The following is a 14,643-nucleotide window of genomic DNA, read 5'->3' as shown; positions in this document are numbered from 1 at the left end:
TCTTTGCATAATGTGTCTGAAGTAGGATAATGAACCTGGTCATTTGTGCCTTGAGTGAGGACTCTGAATTTCAAATATTACAACTACAGTAAGGATGGGAATTTATGGCCATCAATACATTGCTAACTACAACTTCCAGCAGTTTTCACCATTAACCATGTTAGTAGGGGCTGCTGGGAATTATAGTTTAGCCACACCTGGAGAGCTACTATTTCTCTACTTCCAAAACTAAGTTTTTTGCACCAATTGCAACTTCTAGGTCATTTTTTCTCAACCTCAGCAACTTTAAGATGTGTGGACTTTAGGCTGGCTGGGGGATTCTGGGATTTGAAGGCCACATATTTTAAAGTTGCTGAAAAGCACTGTTCTAGGCAGTCTTCAAACAGCCCCAACTTAATTATGTTATAGTAGTCTACCCCAGAGGTAATGAGGGCGTATGCTTACTACCACCAAGGCTTCCAACTCCAGAAAGGGCTGCAGCTGACTCACTTTCTAAAGCTGGGCAGCAAAGGTTCCCCTAGCCATGGCCTCCATCTGCCTATCAAGCAGTACCTTGAGTCTAGCAGTCCTCTCAAGTTGTGGGGTTATATCTTTAAGGAGAGTGCTACCCTACCCAGCATTATACCTGAGCTGGAAGAAAGCCATTTGGTTTTGGGATAAAACAACACCCATCTTGCAGGGATTCAACTGAAACTTGTTCCTTCCCATCCAATCTTTCATAGGCTTCAGCCAGCAGATCTGGACTCCTCCTGCATCGCTAGCCTAGCTTGGGGTACAAATGTATATCTGAGTATCATCAGCATACTGATACTTCACTAGATCAATGGAACCCATCCCAGCTTTATCATGTAGATACTTGTGTGAGGTTGTGAGGAGGCTGGGATAAAAGTGGAAAGGAGAGGAGACATAAACAATCAAGAGATAGAAAGTGATTCAGTGGACAGCTTATCTCTTAAATGGCACATAGCCCAAGTGGCAAGACACCTGGGAAGAAACATTTCAAACCATTTCAAGAAGACTCTGCCTGAATGAGTTCAGTGTAAATAAGGGTGGGAGCCACACTGTAGGCTTGAACATGAGTTTTTGCCCATGTTCAGTCAAGCTCACTTCCAGCCTTCCTCAAATGGTGCTTCAGGCACCTCTTCTGGTGCTTAATTTCATTTGGCGAACTTAGCAGCACCTCCGAATGAGAAAAAAGGGAGAGGCCATTCCAGAATTTGGTCAGGCACACAGTGGAACTATCTGCCAAATTGCTGAGAAAATCCCCAAGGGCCTGCTGAAATCTGCCTCAATCCATGAGGCTTTGGGGATGGACCATTTCAACTAGTCCTTTGAGCCTTCAAATATCAGCAGGAGTGATAATCCTCATCTGGACAGAAAGTGATCCAGTTACTGCAAAGAATTCACAACTGCATCGTCTATTTTCAGATGACATGCCAACTGCTCTGAGGTGAAGTCTGGATCTGACATATGGCTACCTCTGTGAGTCAGGCTAGAGATTCCTTGGAACAAGCCCATGGTTGCTATGGAGGCCATGAGCTCCTAAATCTTCCCAGAATCCTCCCACCCACCTGGCCATAGAGGTTGAAGTCAATAGCCTAGAACAGTGTTCCTCAACTTCAGCAACTTTAAGATGTGTGGACTCCATCTCCCAGAATTCCCCAACCAGCATGCTGAGAGTTAGAGTTCACACTTCTTAAAGTTGCTAAGGTTGAGAAATACTGGCCTAGAAGACTCTAAACCCATCCTGGCAATTTCCCTGTTGAAAACAATGGAAGTGTTCTGACAAAATGCATGAATGATGTCCTCCATATATTTTAGGTGACCAATTTCCTAATGCATGAGCATTAAAGGGTTAGGATCAGGAATTTGTCTTTATTCAGTCAAATAAGTACAGCAGTATCCCACTTTGGTATTTTCCAGTGCTGCTTTTGACAAAGAAAATGGTTCCCAGAAGTGAGATCGGATTCATATTAAGCCTACTCTTTTCACCCTTCCCCCATTTGAGTTGGCTCCATGGCTAAAGCTAAGCCTCTGTTTGCAAGTCTATTATTTTTAGCTCCTTCTCTTTTCCCTCCTTGAGGCTTATCTGGAGCAGCTATTCATCTTCCATACAGCAAAGACCTGTTTGATTTCTGGCTCCATGCCACCGAGGGCCAGGAAAAGCTCTCAGCTGTCTCCCCGTTCTCCTTGCTATGCTTCTGAGCAAGTGGGTTGTGTGTTTTCATATACAAGAGTAATTGCTTGGCTTCTTTTTCTTTACAACTTACACGGCCTATTCTTTTTCTTTGTCTTCAGAAAGACTTGACAGAGCTTGACAGGCACCCACTGGGTAAAGCTGTTTAATTTTGGAGATGTCTGTAAGCCTTTTATGCTCATTAAAAAAACAACAGCAACAACCAACAAACCTTAAAGTGGTGATCTTGTAGCTTTTAAGGAAGCCACAGAATATAACTGATCCTTACATTATCTGTCAGCACACATGTCTGTGATGGGAGGACAAAGGGTTAGCAAGGCTTTATCTATTTATGTGTCCCTTTAATCCCTTCTTCTTTGCCCTTTCCCCATCTACCCTGCAGGCTCACGACCGGCTGGAGGAGACAAAGCTGGAAGCTGTGCGGGACAACAATTTGGAGCTGGTCCAGGAGATACTTAAAGACATCACACACGTTGCTCAGCAAGACAGCACAGCAGCCGAACTGGCCCGCATCCTCCAGGAGCCACACTTCCAGGTAGGAGGTGACTCTTCCCAGGAGAGGAGGAAATTGGGGAGGGGGAAGAGAGAGAGAGAGAGAGACGCTTCCAGAATTTTGGTATGCTTTGTTGATTTCTCTGGCATTGACTTGGCAGGACAAAGAACAAAAATGGTATAGTTAGGTAGTTTTAGATTCTGGACTTCATAATCTTATAGGGGGGCCCTCCTGAGATGGAACACGCTTTAATAAAATTTAGAAACCCACTGTTCCTTCTGCTTAGGGGGATCCTGAATTTCTGCCCCAAAGCCTATCCCAAAAGGTTATATCTGTATATGTGTTAATCAGAGAGAAAGAAAAAAGGGAGATCTTTCTGCACAAAAGATCAAGGGGAATCTCTTTGATACTGTATTAACCAGAGGCAATATGGGGATTTGTTCTATTTATTAGTTCTGTTTAGTGTTGGATGAAGGCAAGTGATTTGGCAATGGGTATTGGCCACTGTGTTTTGTACCAAGCTGAGGGTGTTAGCATTCTATGGGATTCATTTGGGATCTGCTATTTATTTTATTTTACTTATTTTATTTTTATCCCACCTTTATTACTTTTTTAAATAACTCAAGGCGGCGAACATATCTAGTACTCCTTCCTCCTCCTATTTTCCCCACAACAACAACAACAACCCTGGGAGGGGAGTTGGGCTGAGAGAGAGTGACTGGCCCGAGGTCACCCAGCCGGCTTTCATGCCTAAGGCGGCACTAGAACTCTCAGGCTCCTGGTTTCTATATACAGTCCATAAACCATAGGCTGCCCAACCCAATGTAACCAACACTGTGCTAAGTATTACCAATAGTCTGGCTTGGTATATAGCCTCTGAACTATATACTATATAGTTATATACCTATATATATATAACTATTTACCAATGAACTATAGCAGTGTTTCTCAATCTTGACCATTTTAAGATGTGTGGACTTCTTAAAGCTGGCTGGGGGATTCTGGGAGTTGAAGTCCACATATCTTAAAACAGCCAAGGTCGAGAAACACTGGACTATTTCTTTATTTATTATCCCACCATTATTATTTTTATAAATAACTCAAGGCAGCAAACATATGAAATAGTTCTTCCTCCACCTATTTTCCCCACAACAACAACCCTGTGAGGTGGGTTGGGTTGAGAGAGAGTGACTGGCCCGAGGTCACCCAGCTGGCTTTCGTGCCTAAGGCGGCACTAGAACTCTCAGGCTCCTGGTTTTGTGGGAAAGAATGTCATGATTAGTGCTTTTTTTTTCTCCTTAGAGAAGATCTGAAACATCTGGATGATGAAAGTAATTAATGATCTGCATTTATAACTACAGTACTTCTCTTCAGTGAGAATTTAAGGCAGCTGCATGTTTTTCCATCCAGGTGGTGAATTAAGCCGGAATATCTCTACCATTTAACTGATATAGTATGTGTCAATGTACATTGTGCATTGACCCATACTGTATTGCAGCTGTTTGTGCTATGGTGTATATATTAAAAAGTTGGCTAGATTTTGGTAGCTGAAGAGGTTTTATACATTGTTTGTTATCTGGTAGGTTTATGTAATTTAAAACATTGTTTTAAAGCCTTTGAGTTACAGCAGATTTATTATTAGTATATTTCAACCACACTTTCTTCTGAGTAAAGTGTCTTGCAGTTTTGTCATGTTTTAGCTTCACAGCAGCTTGGTTGAAAAAGTATTTCTGGCCAGGAACTTCCTTTAACACAGCTCATTAGAGATGAGTGTGTGTTGAGTGTTAGGTATGTTTTGGTTCTTTTTAGCATGACCTGTTTATAAGGGTCCATGCTTGACTATGATGATGCCAAAATGATGAATTCTGCATTGTGATCTCATGATGCAAGCTCTGCCCTTTCATACTTGTGTCATGTTGTTACACACAAGTACAATTTGTCATTTGCTCCCTCTGCTCCCAGCTAACATGTTTAGACCTGTTAAATTAGGCGGTGTGGCCTAATTTACAGAGGACAGTCCTCTGCTTGAAGTGCTGTCCAGTTGTAATCTGGCTTAAAGAAAAAGATTCATAATAGAAAGAAGCCAGAAGGACCAGAATTGTCTGTCAATGTTTAGCACTTGAATGGCAAACTGAATAGGCATGTTCACAGCTCACCTGATCCTCCCCTCTGTGATGATGCTGGTATCTTATAACTCTATTTAAGCTGTAGTCATTATTTCTGCATTTGAAACTATGCATATACATTTGCATACACAATTTATAAAGTAATGGCATCCTCTTTTATATATCCTTTGTTATGAGTTATTTCTTCTTGGATGTATCCTGTGTATTCAGCTGAGCAGAATGGCAGGGTGCTTGGATGGATGGATATGCAAAGGTTCTTAATTCTTAGTCTGTGAAAAAATTAGCACTGCAGCCTATACAATAGCAGACTTCCACAACCTGTTGCCTTCTATATCTCTTGGACTACAATTCAGTTACCTCCAGCCAATAAAGCTAATGAATCGATCACCCACATTAGTGACCCTTTTTGCCCAAATTTCTGTATGACTTCCTCAAAAACTTGCAAAATGCTTATCAGAACCATCATAATACCATGCTTCCTCATCTCAACCTATACCAGGCCTGGGTATAGAGCAAATGACAATATACATTTAAACAGTATGACAGAATAATAGATTGGATTTTAGTAGCATGTGTGTTAATGAGGTCAGGATGGTGAGGTAATGATGGTGGGCACTACAAATCGGATGGCTTATTGAGTTAAACAAGTATATGGGTGATGTACTTGTCTATCCCAACACCATCCTCTCACTACAGATTCCCCACTTTGGAGCAACAAAGTGTTTTAGCATCTTCATTAGCTCCACGGTTGTGGTACTTATGTATTTATTTTTATTGGAATAGTTGTAATTTTATTTCTTGCTCATTTGATCGTATAAAGTCCAAAATTCTCGCTATGGAATTCTATGTTGCCTGTTTTTAAACTTTGTGGGAAATGTGGTTATTATACATTTTCCATAACTGAAACCTAAGATGACTGTGCTTAATAGGGAAATAATTATTTAAATCCATTTCAAAAGGGTCTTCCCCCATGCCCCCAAGTTAGGGAAGAGTAAGCCATGAAAGACTCCATATGCTGTCAGTGGTGGTGTTTGTAGCTTCATGGAAAAATATGATAGCATTCTTTAGAATTTGAGCATTCTATTTCTACAGTATGTTCCCACATTTGCCTGTGTGAAAACAACACTGCTCTGGTAACAGGGCACACAGTCCCCTGTCAGAAAATCTAGACCTCTACGATTTTGCAATATCACCGTTTGAAATACCACCAGACATTTCATCCTGAAGGTTTTCTGTGGAATCAAGGGAGGCATTAGAAACAAGTTCCAACTTAGCATAAATCTTATGTAAAGCCTCTTTATCTTTGAGACTCCCAATCCAGGGAAAATAGCTGTAATTAATTTGTGAAATCCTGTTTTTTGAGTTTCTAATATGGGAACCTTAACAGACATTATTTTCATACTCTGTGGGTAAAAGTTCCCAAGATAGGACTAGGGAAATATTTGGGAATAACCATCCAACCCAGGGGCAAAGTTTTGTAAGTTTTATTATCACAAATATAAAAGAGGCCAGAGGCTTTTGTGTGCAGTGTCAAGTGAAATATACTGTATGTTGTTGCTGTTCAAGGCTGTAGTGCCATGAGTTAATACAATTTTGAGCAGGGACTAGGAGAAGCCAAAGAAGAGTTGCAATTACAAGTAAATGAGGCCTTCTATCAAGTTACTAATGCAGGTGCTGATGTTCTGCAAGAGTAAATTAAGATGATCGTTTAGAGAGGATTGGAGAACATAATGGGTGCTCCACTCGAATCTATGCAAGGAATGTCATTTACTTGGGAGGAGTTCAGGAGATAAATCTTTTGTACAGTCTGAGGGAATCCCTTGCTTCTCCCACAAAAGACCATTTCTCAAGGTATATCATCTCTCCACCCATGTTGTGACTAATGGGGTTTTAAGATAAGTTCACATCCAGTAGTTTCACCCACCCAATTTGGTTTTATTGAATGAATGAAAACAAACTGGGGCAGGCAACAGGGATAGAAAATGTAAGTGAGGGATGAACAATACTGATCAACCCTTTGTCCAAGTTATCTTCATTTCCTTTTGCAATCAGTTGATTGGGGCTGGTTGGCCCCAGCATCTGTCAACTAAATACACTTTCAGTGGGGAGGAGAGTTTCCTGTTGGGGCGTGTTCTGATTCCCATGAGAATGTAGGAAAGGGCCTCTGGCCATTAGAGACCAATGTCTGCAGCTAATTGAGTTTTAATGTCTTGGTTCTGCTCTTCTATATATTGTAAGTAGAACCTTTGAACGGTAAGGGGTGCAGAATTATAATTTAACACCCAAGGCTTTGCAAATGGTTTTGGTTACCTGACTGGTAGAATGAATATCTGTATCACAATCTAATTAGTGAGGTAAGTCCCAGCTAGGAATAAAATCAGTTAGCAATTTCTCTGCCACTTTGACGGCATCAGCATGGTGACACAATAAGTCTCCATCTGTCTTAAAAAAGTATTATAGACACAACTGCTAAAGAACAGAACCCATTTTTCATGGGGAATCTGCAAATTCCATCTGTAAGACTCAGAAGCATCACTGTGTCCAAGGTCTGGCCATGGGAAGGGTAGGCTCCCATGGGGCCACACTGTATAACTGGCATGTAGGCAGGATGAGCACAGGCATTGATGGGCAAAAGGAGCATACCAGTCAGACAAAATAGATTGAGCCATTCCCCTCTTTGTGTGAAATACCCTGTGTGTTATGCGAACCAAGTGTCTCACTAATTGTCAAGGGGCTACTGGGGTTCTATCCAGATGTTGCCAGATCCCCTGGGATTCTGCTGCATATCCTGCATGTTTCCAGCATCAGTATTCTCAAGAGTGGGTGCATTCTTGTAAGAGCCTGAGGGTAAGCTTCAAGTAAATCTCTGGATTGTATGGCAGCCAAGATTGCTGCAGTCAATGGGTTCTTAAGCACAACTGCATGTGCACCAGTGTGCTGATTTCCACTAGCAACTTCTGAGTCTGTTGCTGTGTGCTTTCTACCAGACAATAGCTATTTATAGGCAACAAAAGAACTTGAAGCAAAGCATGAATAAAAGGAGCGTGGGAATCTGAGGTTCCTGCAGAGGTTAGGAACCGTCTCTTCTGCCAGAGAGTACCAAAAGAATGACAAATGCCATAAGCATATTTGGGAATCTGTGTAAATAGTTGCAGTTTGTCTCACTGCCAACTAGCAGGCGCAAGCAAGAGCAACAAGCGCTACAGCTTACGTAGAGTGTATCTCAGGCAAAGAAAAACAGCATGAAGAGAACACACAGAATATCCAGCATATAATTTTGCTTTTTTAAAAAAAATAATTTTATTAAGAATTATAAATGAGAAGAATAAAAGTCAATAAAACAAAAAATACAAATGAAAAAGGGGGGAGGGAGTGAAGGAAAGGAAAGAAAGAGAAAAGAAGAAGTTATCTGCATAGTAGCTGGATGGAGATAGGAAAGAGCAGAAATGTGGGTAAGTTTCAATTTATAGTTGTGAGCAGAAATAGGATGGTCTTGATAGGAGAACATGTAAAGACAAAAATGTAGTTTTCCTCTATCTACTTTGTGACCTTTGGATGCCACTTGGGAAAAAAAAGTCAGGGAAGTCTTGTGACACAACTCCTGCCAAGGAGCCGCAATCGGGAGCTTGTCAGCATACTAAGCCACAGTAACTCCTTCTGGGAGGATCAATCTGTCAGCGTCTCAGGGAGGGCCAATCAGAACAAGGCTGAAGGGACTGGAATCCCTGGGGCAGCCAAATGCATTGATGTTCCTGGTACATGAAAGGAAACAGATACTGTGAATCAGTATATAGGCAACGTTTTAAAAAGCAGAGCAAAGATCCACAACAGAAAAGTGAGGTGCATCTGGAGGAATAGAAGCAAGGACTATACTGGGGCTAGGAACAGTAGGGTGAATTGGGGTCACAAACTGATTTACAGCTCTAAAATCTTGAACAAAATGGAAAAGATGTGTCTCTTGTTCAGCCACCCTTCTGGACTTTGGAACCAGCAGAGTGCGTGTGTCAATGAGTCAGAAAGTAGGTACCAAAATTCCTTGAGTAAGATAGGAGGCTGTCAGAGGAGCCACCCCTCCTCCTCTTCCTGAGAAATTGGATACAGGTAGTCCTCATTTAATGTCATCTCATTCAGTGACCACTTAAAGTTATGATGGTGCTGAACGTGGGGTACTCATGACAGGTCTTCGTAGTTGCGGCCGTTGCAGCATCCCCGTGGTCATGTGATCGCAGTTCGGGTGCTTGATGACCGGCTCGCAATTATGACATTGCAGCATCCCATGGTCACATGATCACCATTTGCAACCTTTACTGCCAGCTTCTGACAAGCAAAGTCAATGGGGAGCCAGAGAAGATTGCAAATGGTGATCGCGGGACATTGCAACCACGCGGGATTCGCCTAACAGTGGCAACTGGAACTGCTGTCGTAAATTGGTGTGGTCACGTGACATTGCACCTTAGATGTCACTTAGTGACAGAGTTCCCAGTCCCAATTATCGTTGGTAACTGAGGATTACCAATATTGGAAAACTGAAGGAATTTTTCCAGTGGGAGAGACTTAAATTTTGACCAGGGAAGGAGGAAGGAGTATTAGGCATGTTCCCTGCCTTGAGTTGTATATGAAAAAAAAAAGGAAGAATAAAAATAAAATTTAAAAAAAGGATGCAATCCCTCTAACTTGTAATTTATATTATTAAATTACAATATATATTTAATCCATACAATATATATTCAATCCAATAATTGATTTGATTATAGTCAAATTATAGTCTGGATGGCAAGAATGAGAGTGGCACTACAAATGCAATAGCTTATTGAATTAAAGCAGTCTTTAAGAGCAGTTACTGTTGGTATGTTACTTTCTCTGGGTATTACAATATCTTCTAATGTCTTTGCTTCCCATCACTTTTACTGTCCCTTAATGATGTAATCAACATTCCTTTGTGTCTAAATGTTTTATGACCGAGCTAACAGCTTACTTCTCTGGGAAAGTGTATTGGGGAAGGGGAGAACTATATCTCTGCTCTAATGCTATCCTCCTACTACATAGGCCAAGCTGCCTAGATTTGATGGGTGGTGGCATTCAAGACCATTTGGAGACCCCCACATTGCCCATCCTAGCCTTAGTCAACTGCCCTCTGTGTATTTGATTAGTCAGGCTCTGATCTCAGCTGATTAAGCCTTTCCTTTTCCCCCCTCTGCTCTATTACTCTTGTTCCCCTTTCTTAGTCCCTCTTGGAAACTCACGATTCTGTTGCCTCTAAGAGCTACGAAACTCCACCACCCAGTCCTGTCCTGGACCCCATGTTCAACAACCAGCCAGTTCCACCAGATGCTGTACGCATGGTGGGAATTCGTAAAACTGCTGGGGAACACCTGGTGAGCAAATGCCTTCTACAGGCTGAATTTTATATGACTTGTTCATTTTTATATAGTATCAGCATAAATAATTATGTGCAAAATCATACAACAAAACTGTTGGCCCAAAAAGCTTACCATCTAATATCTGACAGTACTGAGAAACAAGATACCCGAAGAAACTGTTACAAAATGAAAAAAGGGGCTAATATAAACAAATTCATTTTATTTGACATCAGAATGAAAATTCATCTGTTGCTAATGACAGAGAGGCCTAAATCCAATTGTTTGGAAATAAATTGAATTGTTTCCCCTTTTTTGTTTTCCCAAATCATCAGATAGAGCAGCCTATTGCTGAGCCAATATAAATTGATATAAATTGTTAGCCAGATACCCAGGTAAGTGACATGGGAAGAAAAGGTGGAGGGGAACTGACGGATCAGAGAGTGGGTAGAATGGTTAAGGTTTTGAAAATGTCTGGCTCAGGGAAAGAGAATGGTAGAAAGAAAAATCATTTCTTTCAGGGGCTTTATCTGAGTAGAGGGGGCAATATTCAGTTAAATAATTCATCCCAGAGAGGCTTACCTGGTGCCTACTCTATAGTCTTTCAGTCAGTCATTTTATTTTGGTCATTGACCAGCAAAACAAATGAGTCACACTTGATTAGAGTAAAACAATCTATAAAATCATATAACAATACAAATAAAATTGTTAAGTTACTTTATAGTCTTTCCCATACTAGTGAGGACTTTTTAATGTTTGTTTTCCCACACATTTTTAAAAGCCATGTTGACTAGAATTGTATTTTATTGTGATTTTGCTGGGGGTGGGGTTAGTTGTCATTATAATTTCTGCTTCTAATTTTCCTCTCATCTATTATTGTTTTTACAGTGTTTCCATACTGCTTGTATTTAGTTTTACTTTTATAGTACATTTTAAATGAACACACAACTCCCACAGAATTCCTGGCTGTGTTCACCACAGACCAGCTGATGCCTGTATCATAAGATCAGGTTTCTTTGCACAACTGTTCCACTGACAGTGCTTTTGAAAATTCACTTTTATGAAACGCCTTCTAGCACTTTAAGGTTTTAACTGGGTGTTAGAATATATTAGCCATATGATATTTTAGACTTCTTCCTATTTGAGATTCGTTGGTTATCCGCCCTCATTTCACTGTTCTTTTTAATTGCTAGCGTTCTATATTCTTTATACACTTTTTAACATGGATTTGGAAAAAAAATTAAAAAGGAAAATTCACTTTTAAAGGAAAAAAAAAGAATGTGATGCTTGGAGAAGTTTAGGAGATTTATTTGTTTATTTATTTATTTGTTTATTTATTCATTCATTCATTCATTCATTCATTCATTCATTTATTCATTCATTCATTCATTCATTCATTTATTTGAGTTCTACGGCCGCCCGTCTCAACAAGTGACTCTGGGCAGCGTATATCATAAAAGTCCGTGCTCTTGTTCTTCTCTTCTCGGCTGGTCTCAAACTGCCCCTCCATTTCATGAAGGAGGTACCTGAGGTATGAGTACCAGATGCTCTTGATAATTGAACAGAATAGGGGGGGAAATTATATGACTATTGGAAAGATGAAGACTCTTGCCTCCCCCACCAAGTCCTGCTGTGCTGCCTCATCGTAGCAGGGGGTTGCTCCTGGAAGGGATGAGTAAGCAAACAAACCAATAGATCATCGAACACATCCAATCTGAGTTCTCACTCAAGGCACAAATGACCAGGATCAAATTATCCTACTCCAGACACATTATACAAAGACCTAGCTCCCTAAAGAAGGGTCTAATGCTGGGAAAGGCAGAAGGAAAGAGAAGAGGATGACCAGCAGCAAGGTGGATGGACTCGGGTACAGTGGTGATGGGTGCACCATTGGAAGACCAGAAGGACCAGGTTAAGGACAGATCTTCATGGAGAAAATCTATGCGGTGGTTGCTGAGAGGCGTCAACAACTTGGTGGCATGTAATCATCACCATCAAAGACTCTTGAGTTAAGGTCAACTCCTGGAGACTACATGGCCTATCCATGTTATTCTCTTAAAAATAATATGGAAGTAGTCTGTCATTCCTTTCTTCAAGAGGTGTTTTTTTTTTAATTTCCCAACTTAGCCTATAGCCTAACCAGGTTTGACTTACCTTAGGGTTGTTGTTTTCTCAGATCAGCCAAGCTCAGCTGTATGATCCTGTGTTTGCATCTGTTTCTCTCATCCCAGGGTGTGACATTCCGTGTGGAGCGTGGCGAGCTGGTCATTGCACGTATCCTACATGGAGGCATGATTGATCAGCAGGGGTTGCTGCATGTGGGTGATATTATCAAGGAGGTGAATGGGCAAGAAGTGGGCAGTGATCCACGAGCCCTCCAAGAAGTGCTAAAAAATGCAAGTGGAAGTGTTGTACTCAAGATCCTGCCCAGTTATCAGGAGCCACATCCACCACGCCAGGTAGGAGAACTCATCCGACCTCCTAAATGTGATATTTTTAGTTGTGATCATCATACTCCCTGACTAGAGTAAAATACAGAACATATCTTTGATATTTTTTATTATTTTATGCATCTACAAAAAGCAAAAACAAAAATATGTGAACCCAAATGAAACAAGATATTAAAGACATAGTATATGAAAAACAAAAATGCTAATTCAACTATGACAATACTGATTATGTCTATGGAAGAATTGCTACAACTCAGTTTTAAACACCAAATTAAATCTTGACCACACAGAATTATATTGTCCCGTCTGTACTCCAGAAAGAGCCCATTCAAAAAGTGAAAGTTGACACATTTTATCAAGCCAGCCTTTGGTATCCATTACACAAATGTCTTTCTAGAACATGTGATGAATTTTGGCAATCATGCATGGTTAATTCAAAGTTCTTAATAAATAGATACATTCCCAATTTTTGAAATATAATTTAGCAACACAGAGACACCTTAAATCAACCTCCTTCCAAGAATCTGGTTCACCATATTGTGAATATTCAACCAATAAGTAAGCAAGGAGCATCTCCAAAGCAGGTGTACATTATTACAACTCTAACATAAGATTGGTAATGTTTTTTAAATGTTAATTAGCCCAGTTGTCTGAAATACAATTTTTGATAATTAACCTTCTGCTAAGATCATAAGAAATGTATTTGTGTCTTAAAACCCGAGACCACTGATTTTGTAGCATAGGAAACTCCAATTCTCTATTCTAAATTTCTTGTATATAGTCCATATTTATTTTAGTAGAGTTTTAAAATCATTGATAAAACAATTCTTGGTTTAGCCTCTGAAAAAAAAAATTCTCTCCAGTATATCCAAGGCCATAGAGATTTCCAAGGCAGCCAATATTTTTGAGCCAAAGAACATAACAAATGTTTCAGCTGATTGTATTGCTGTTCAGTTATTTCTGAATTATCACAACGTATTAAATAGTGGTTAGGGGGAACATTTCATTTTTTCATTTGATTCACTAAATTAGAGATAGGGAATCTGATGCACTCCAAGTGTTTTTATAAAAGTTTCTTAATAAATTTTAAATAAATAAAATTAAAATTAAAAAGGTGCATCAATGTATCTTCGATAGAAGTGAAACAAGTGAAAATCCTCCTCTCAGGGTTGGCCTAGAGCATAAATCTTAAAATGAGCTTAATCAGGAGGGGAAAATGCTAAAGACTCTATCACATTTTAATACAGAAATGGGCTAAAGCATGTGAAAGTGACATACCAGGAATCAACAGGCTTGTTCATCCTAATTGAGGCTGAATGCTGTCATTCTTCATTTCTGACAGGTTCTGTTTAGGGGAGAGAGACACATCTGGGGTCTCAGCCTGTCCTTGTGACAGTGGCTCCCATTCCTCTTTTTCCTTCAGCTAAGATACTTTTCATTCTGCTCCATCACATGGAGCCCTCCTTATGTCATACAGGGAGATTTAAACTTGAATTAATGCATGAGTGCTTTGGGCAAAGTGGTGTAAGAATTTAATCAGCAGATGTCAACTCAGTTATATATGGCCCACTAATGTCATCACGACAATGAAAAACTACAGGCTTCCCACACATTCCTTTGCTAATGCAATCCTAGATGAGCTGGTAACTGCCATGAGCAAATTTCTGCTTAGTAGTCAAAGCTCTAAGCTCAGCTGTTCCTCTTTGGCATAAAACAGACTGGTCCTTATTTTCCAGTGAACCTCTGAACTGTCCCATAGTCCTTCAGAGTACGGAAGAATGAGAAAAAAACAGTCTTCTGGGGCTACCTCAAAACTGATCAATACCTCTTTGCTTGCCATATAAGTGTGTACCACTAACTCTGTAAAAGTTAGCCCTGAATCTGGGTCTGTCCAGATGTGTTGGGATTACAAATCTCAGAATTCCCCACCAGCATTAAAGGCAAAACTGAAGTACTTTGGCCACATAATGAGAAGACAGGATACCCTGGAGAAGATGCTGATGCTAGGGAGAGTGGAGGG

At 40.3% G+C, this 14,643-nt stretch overlaps 1 protein-coding gene across 1 annotated transcript in view; it reads left to right on the top strand.

Annotated features, from left to right (window-relative positions):
• MPP2 (MAGUK p55 scaffold protein 2) overlaps window positions 1–14,643 on the top strand; it is a 56,657-nt gene that overhangs the window by 21,403 nt on the left and 20,611 nt on the right. Inside the window, exons 3-5 of the mRNA XM_063300863.1 lie at window positions 2,580–2,732; window positions 10,042–10,191; window positions 12,405–12,632. Coding sequence (XP_063156933.1) covers window positions 2,580–2,732; window positions 10,042–10,191; window positions 12,405–12,632 — 531 coding nt within the window. The remainder of the gene's footprint in view (window positions 1–2,579; window positions 2,733–10,041; window positions 10,192–12,404; window positions 12,633–14,643) is intronic.

This window comes from Candoia aspera, chromosome 4 (genome assembly GCF_035149785.1).
Source record: "Candoia aspera isolate rCanAsp1 chromosome 4, rCanAsp1.hap2, whole genome shotgun sequence".
Lineage (NCBI taxonomy): Eukaryota > Metazoa > Chordata > Lepidosauria > Squamata > Boidae > Candoia > Candoia aspera.
Note: the sequence above shows the minus strand (reverse complement) of the source record. Positions and strands in the feature narration are given on the sequence as shown.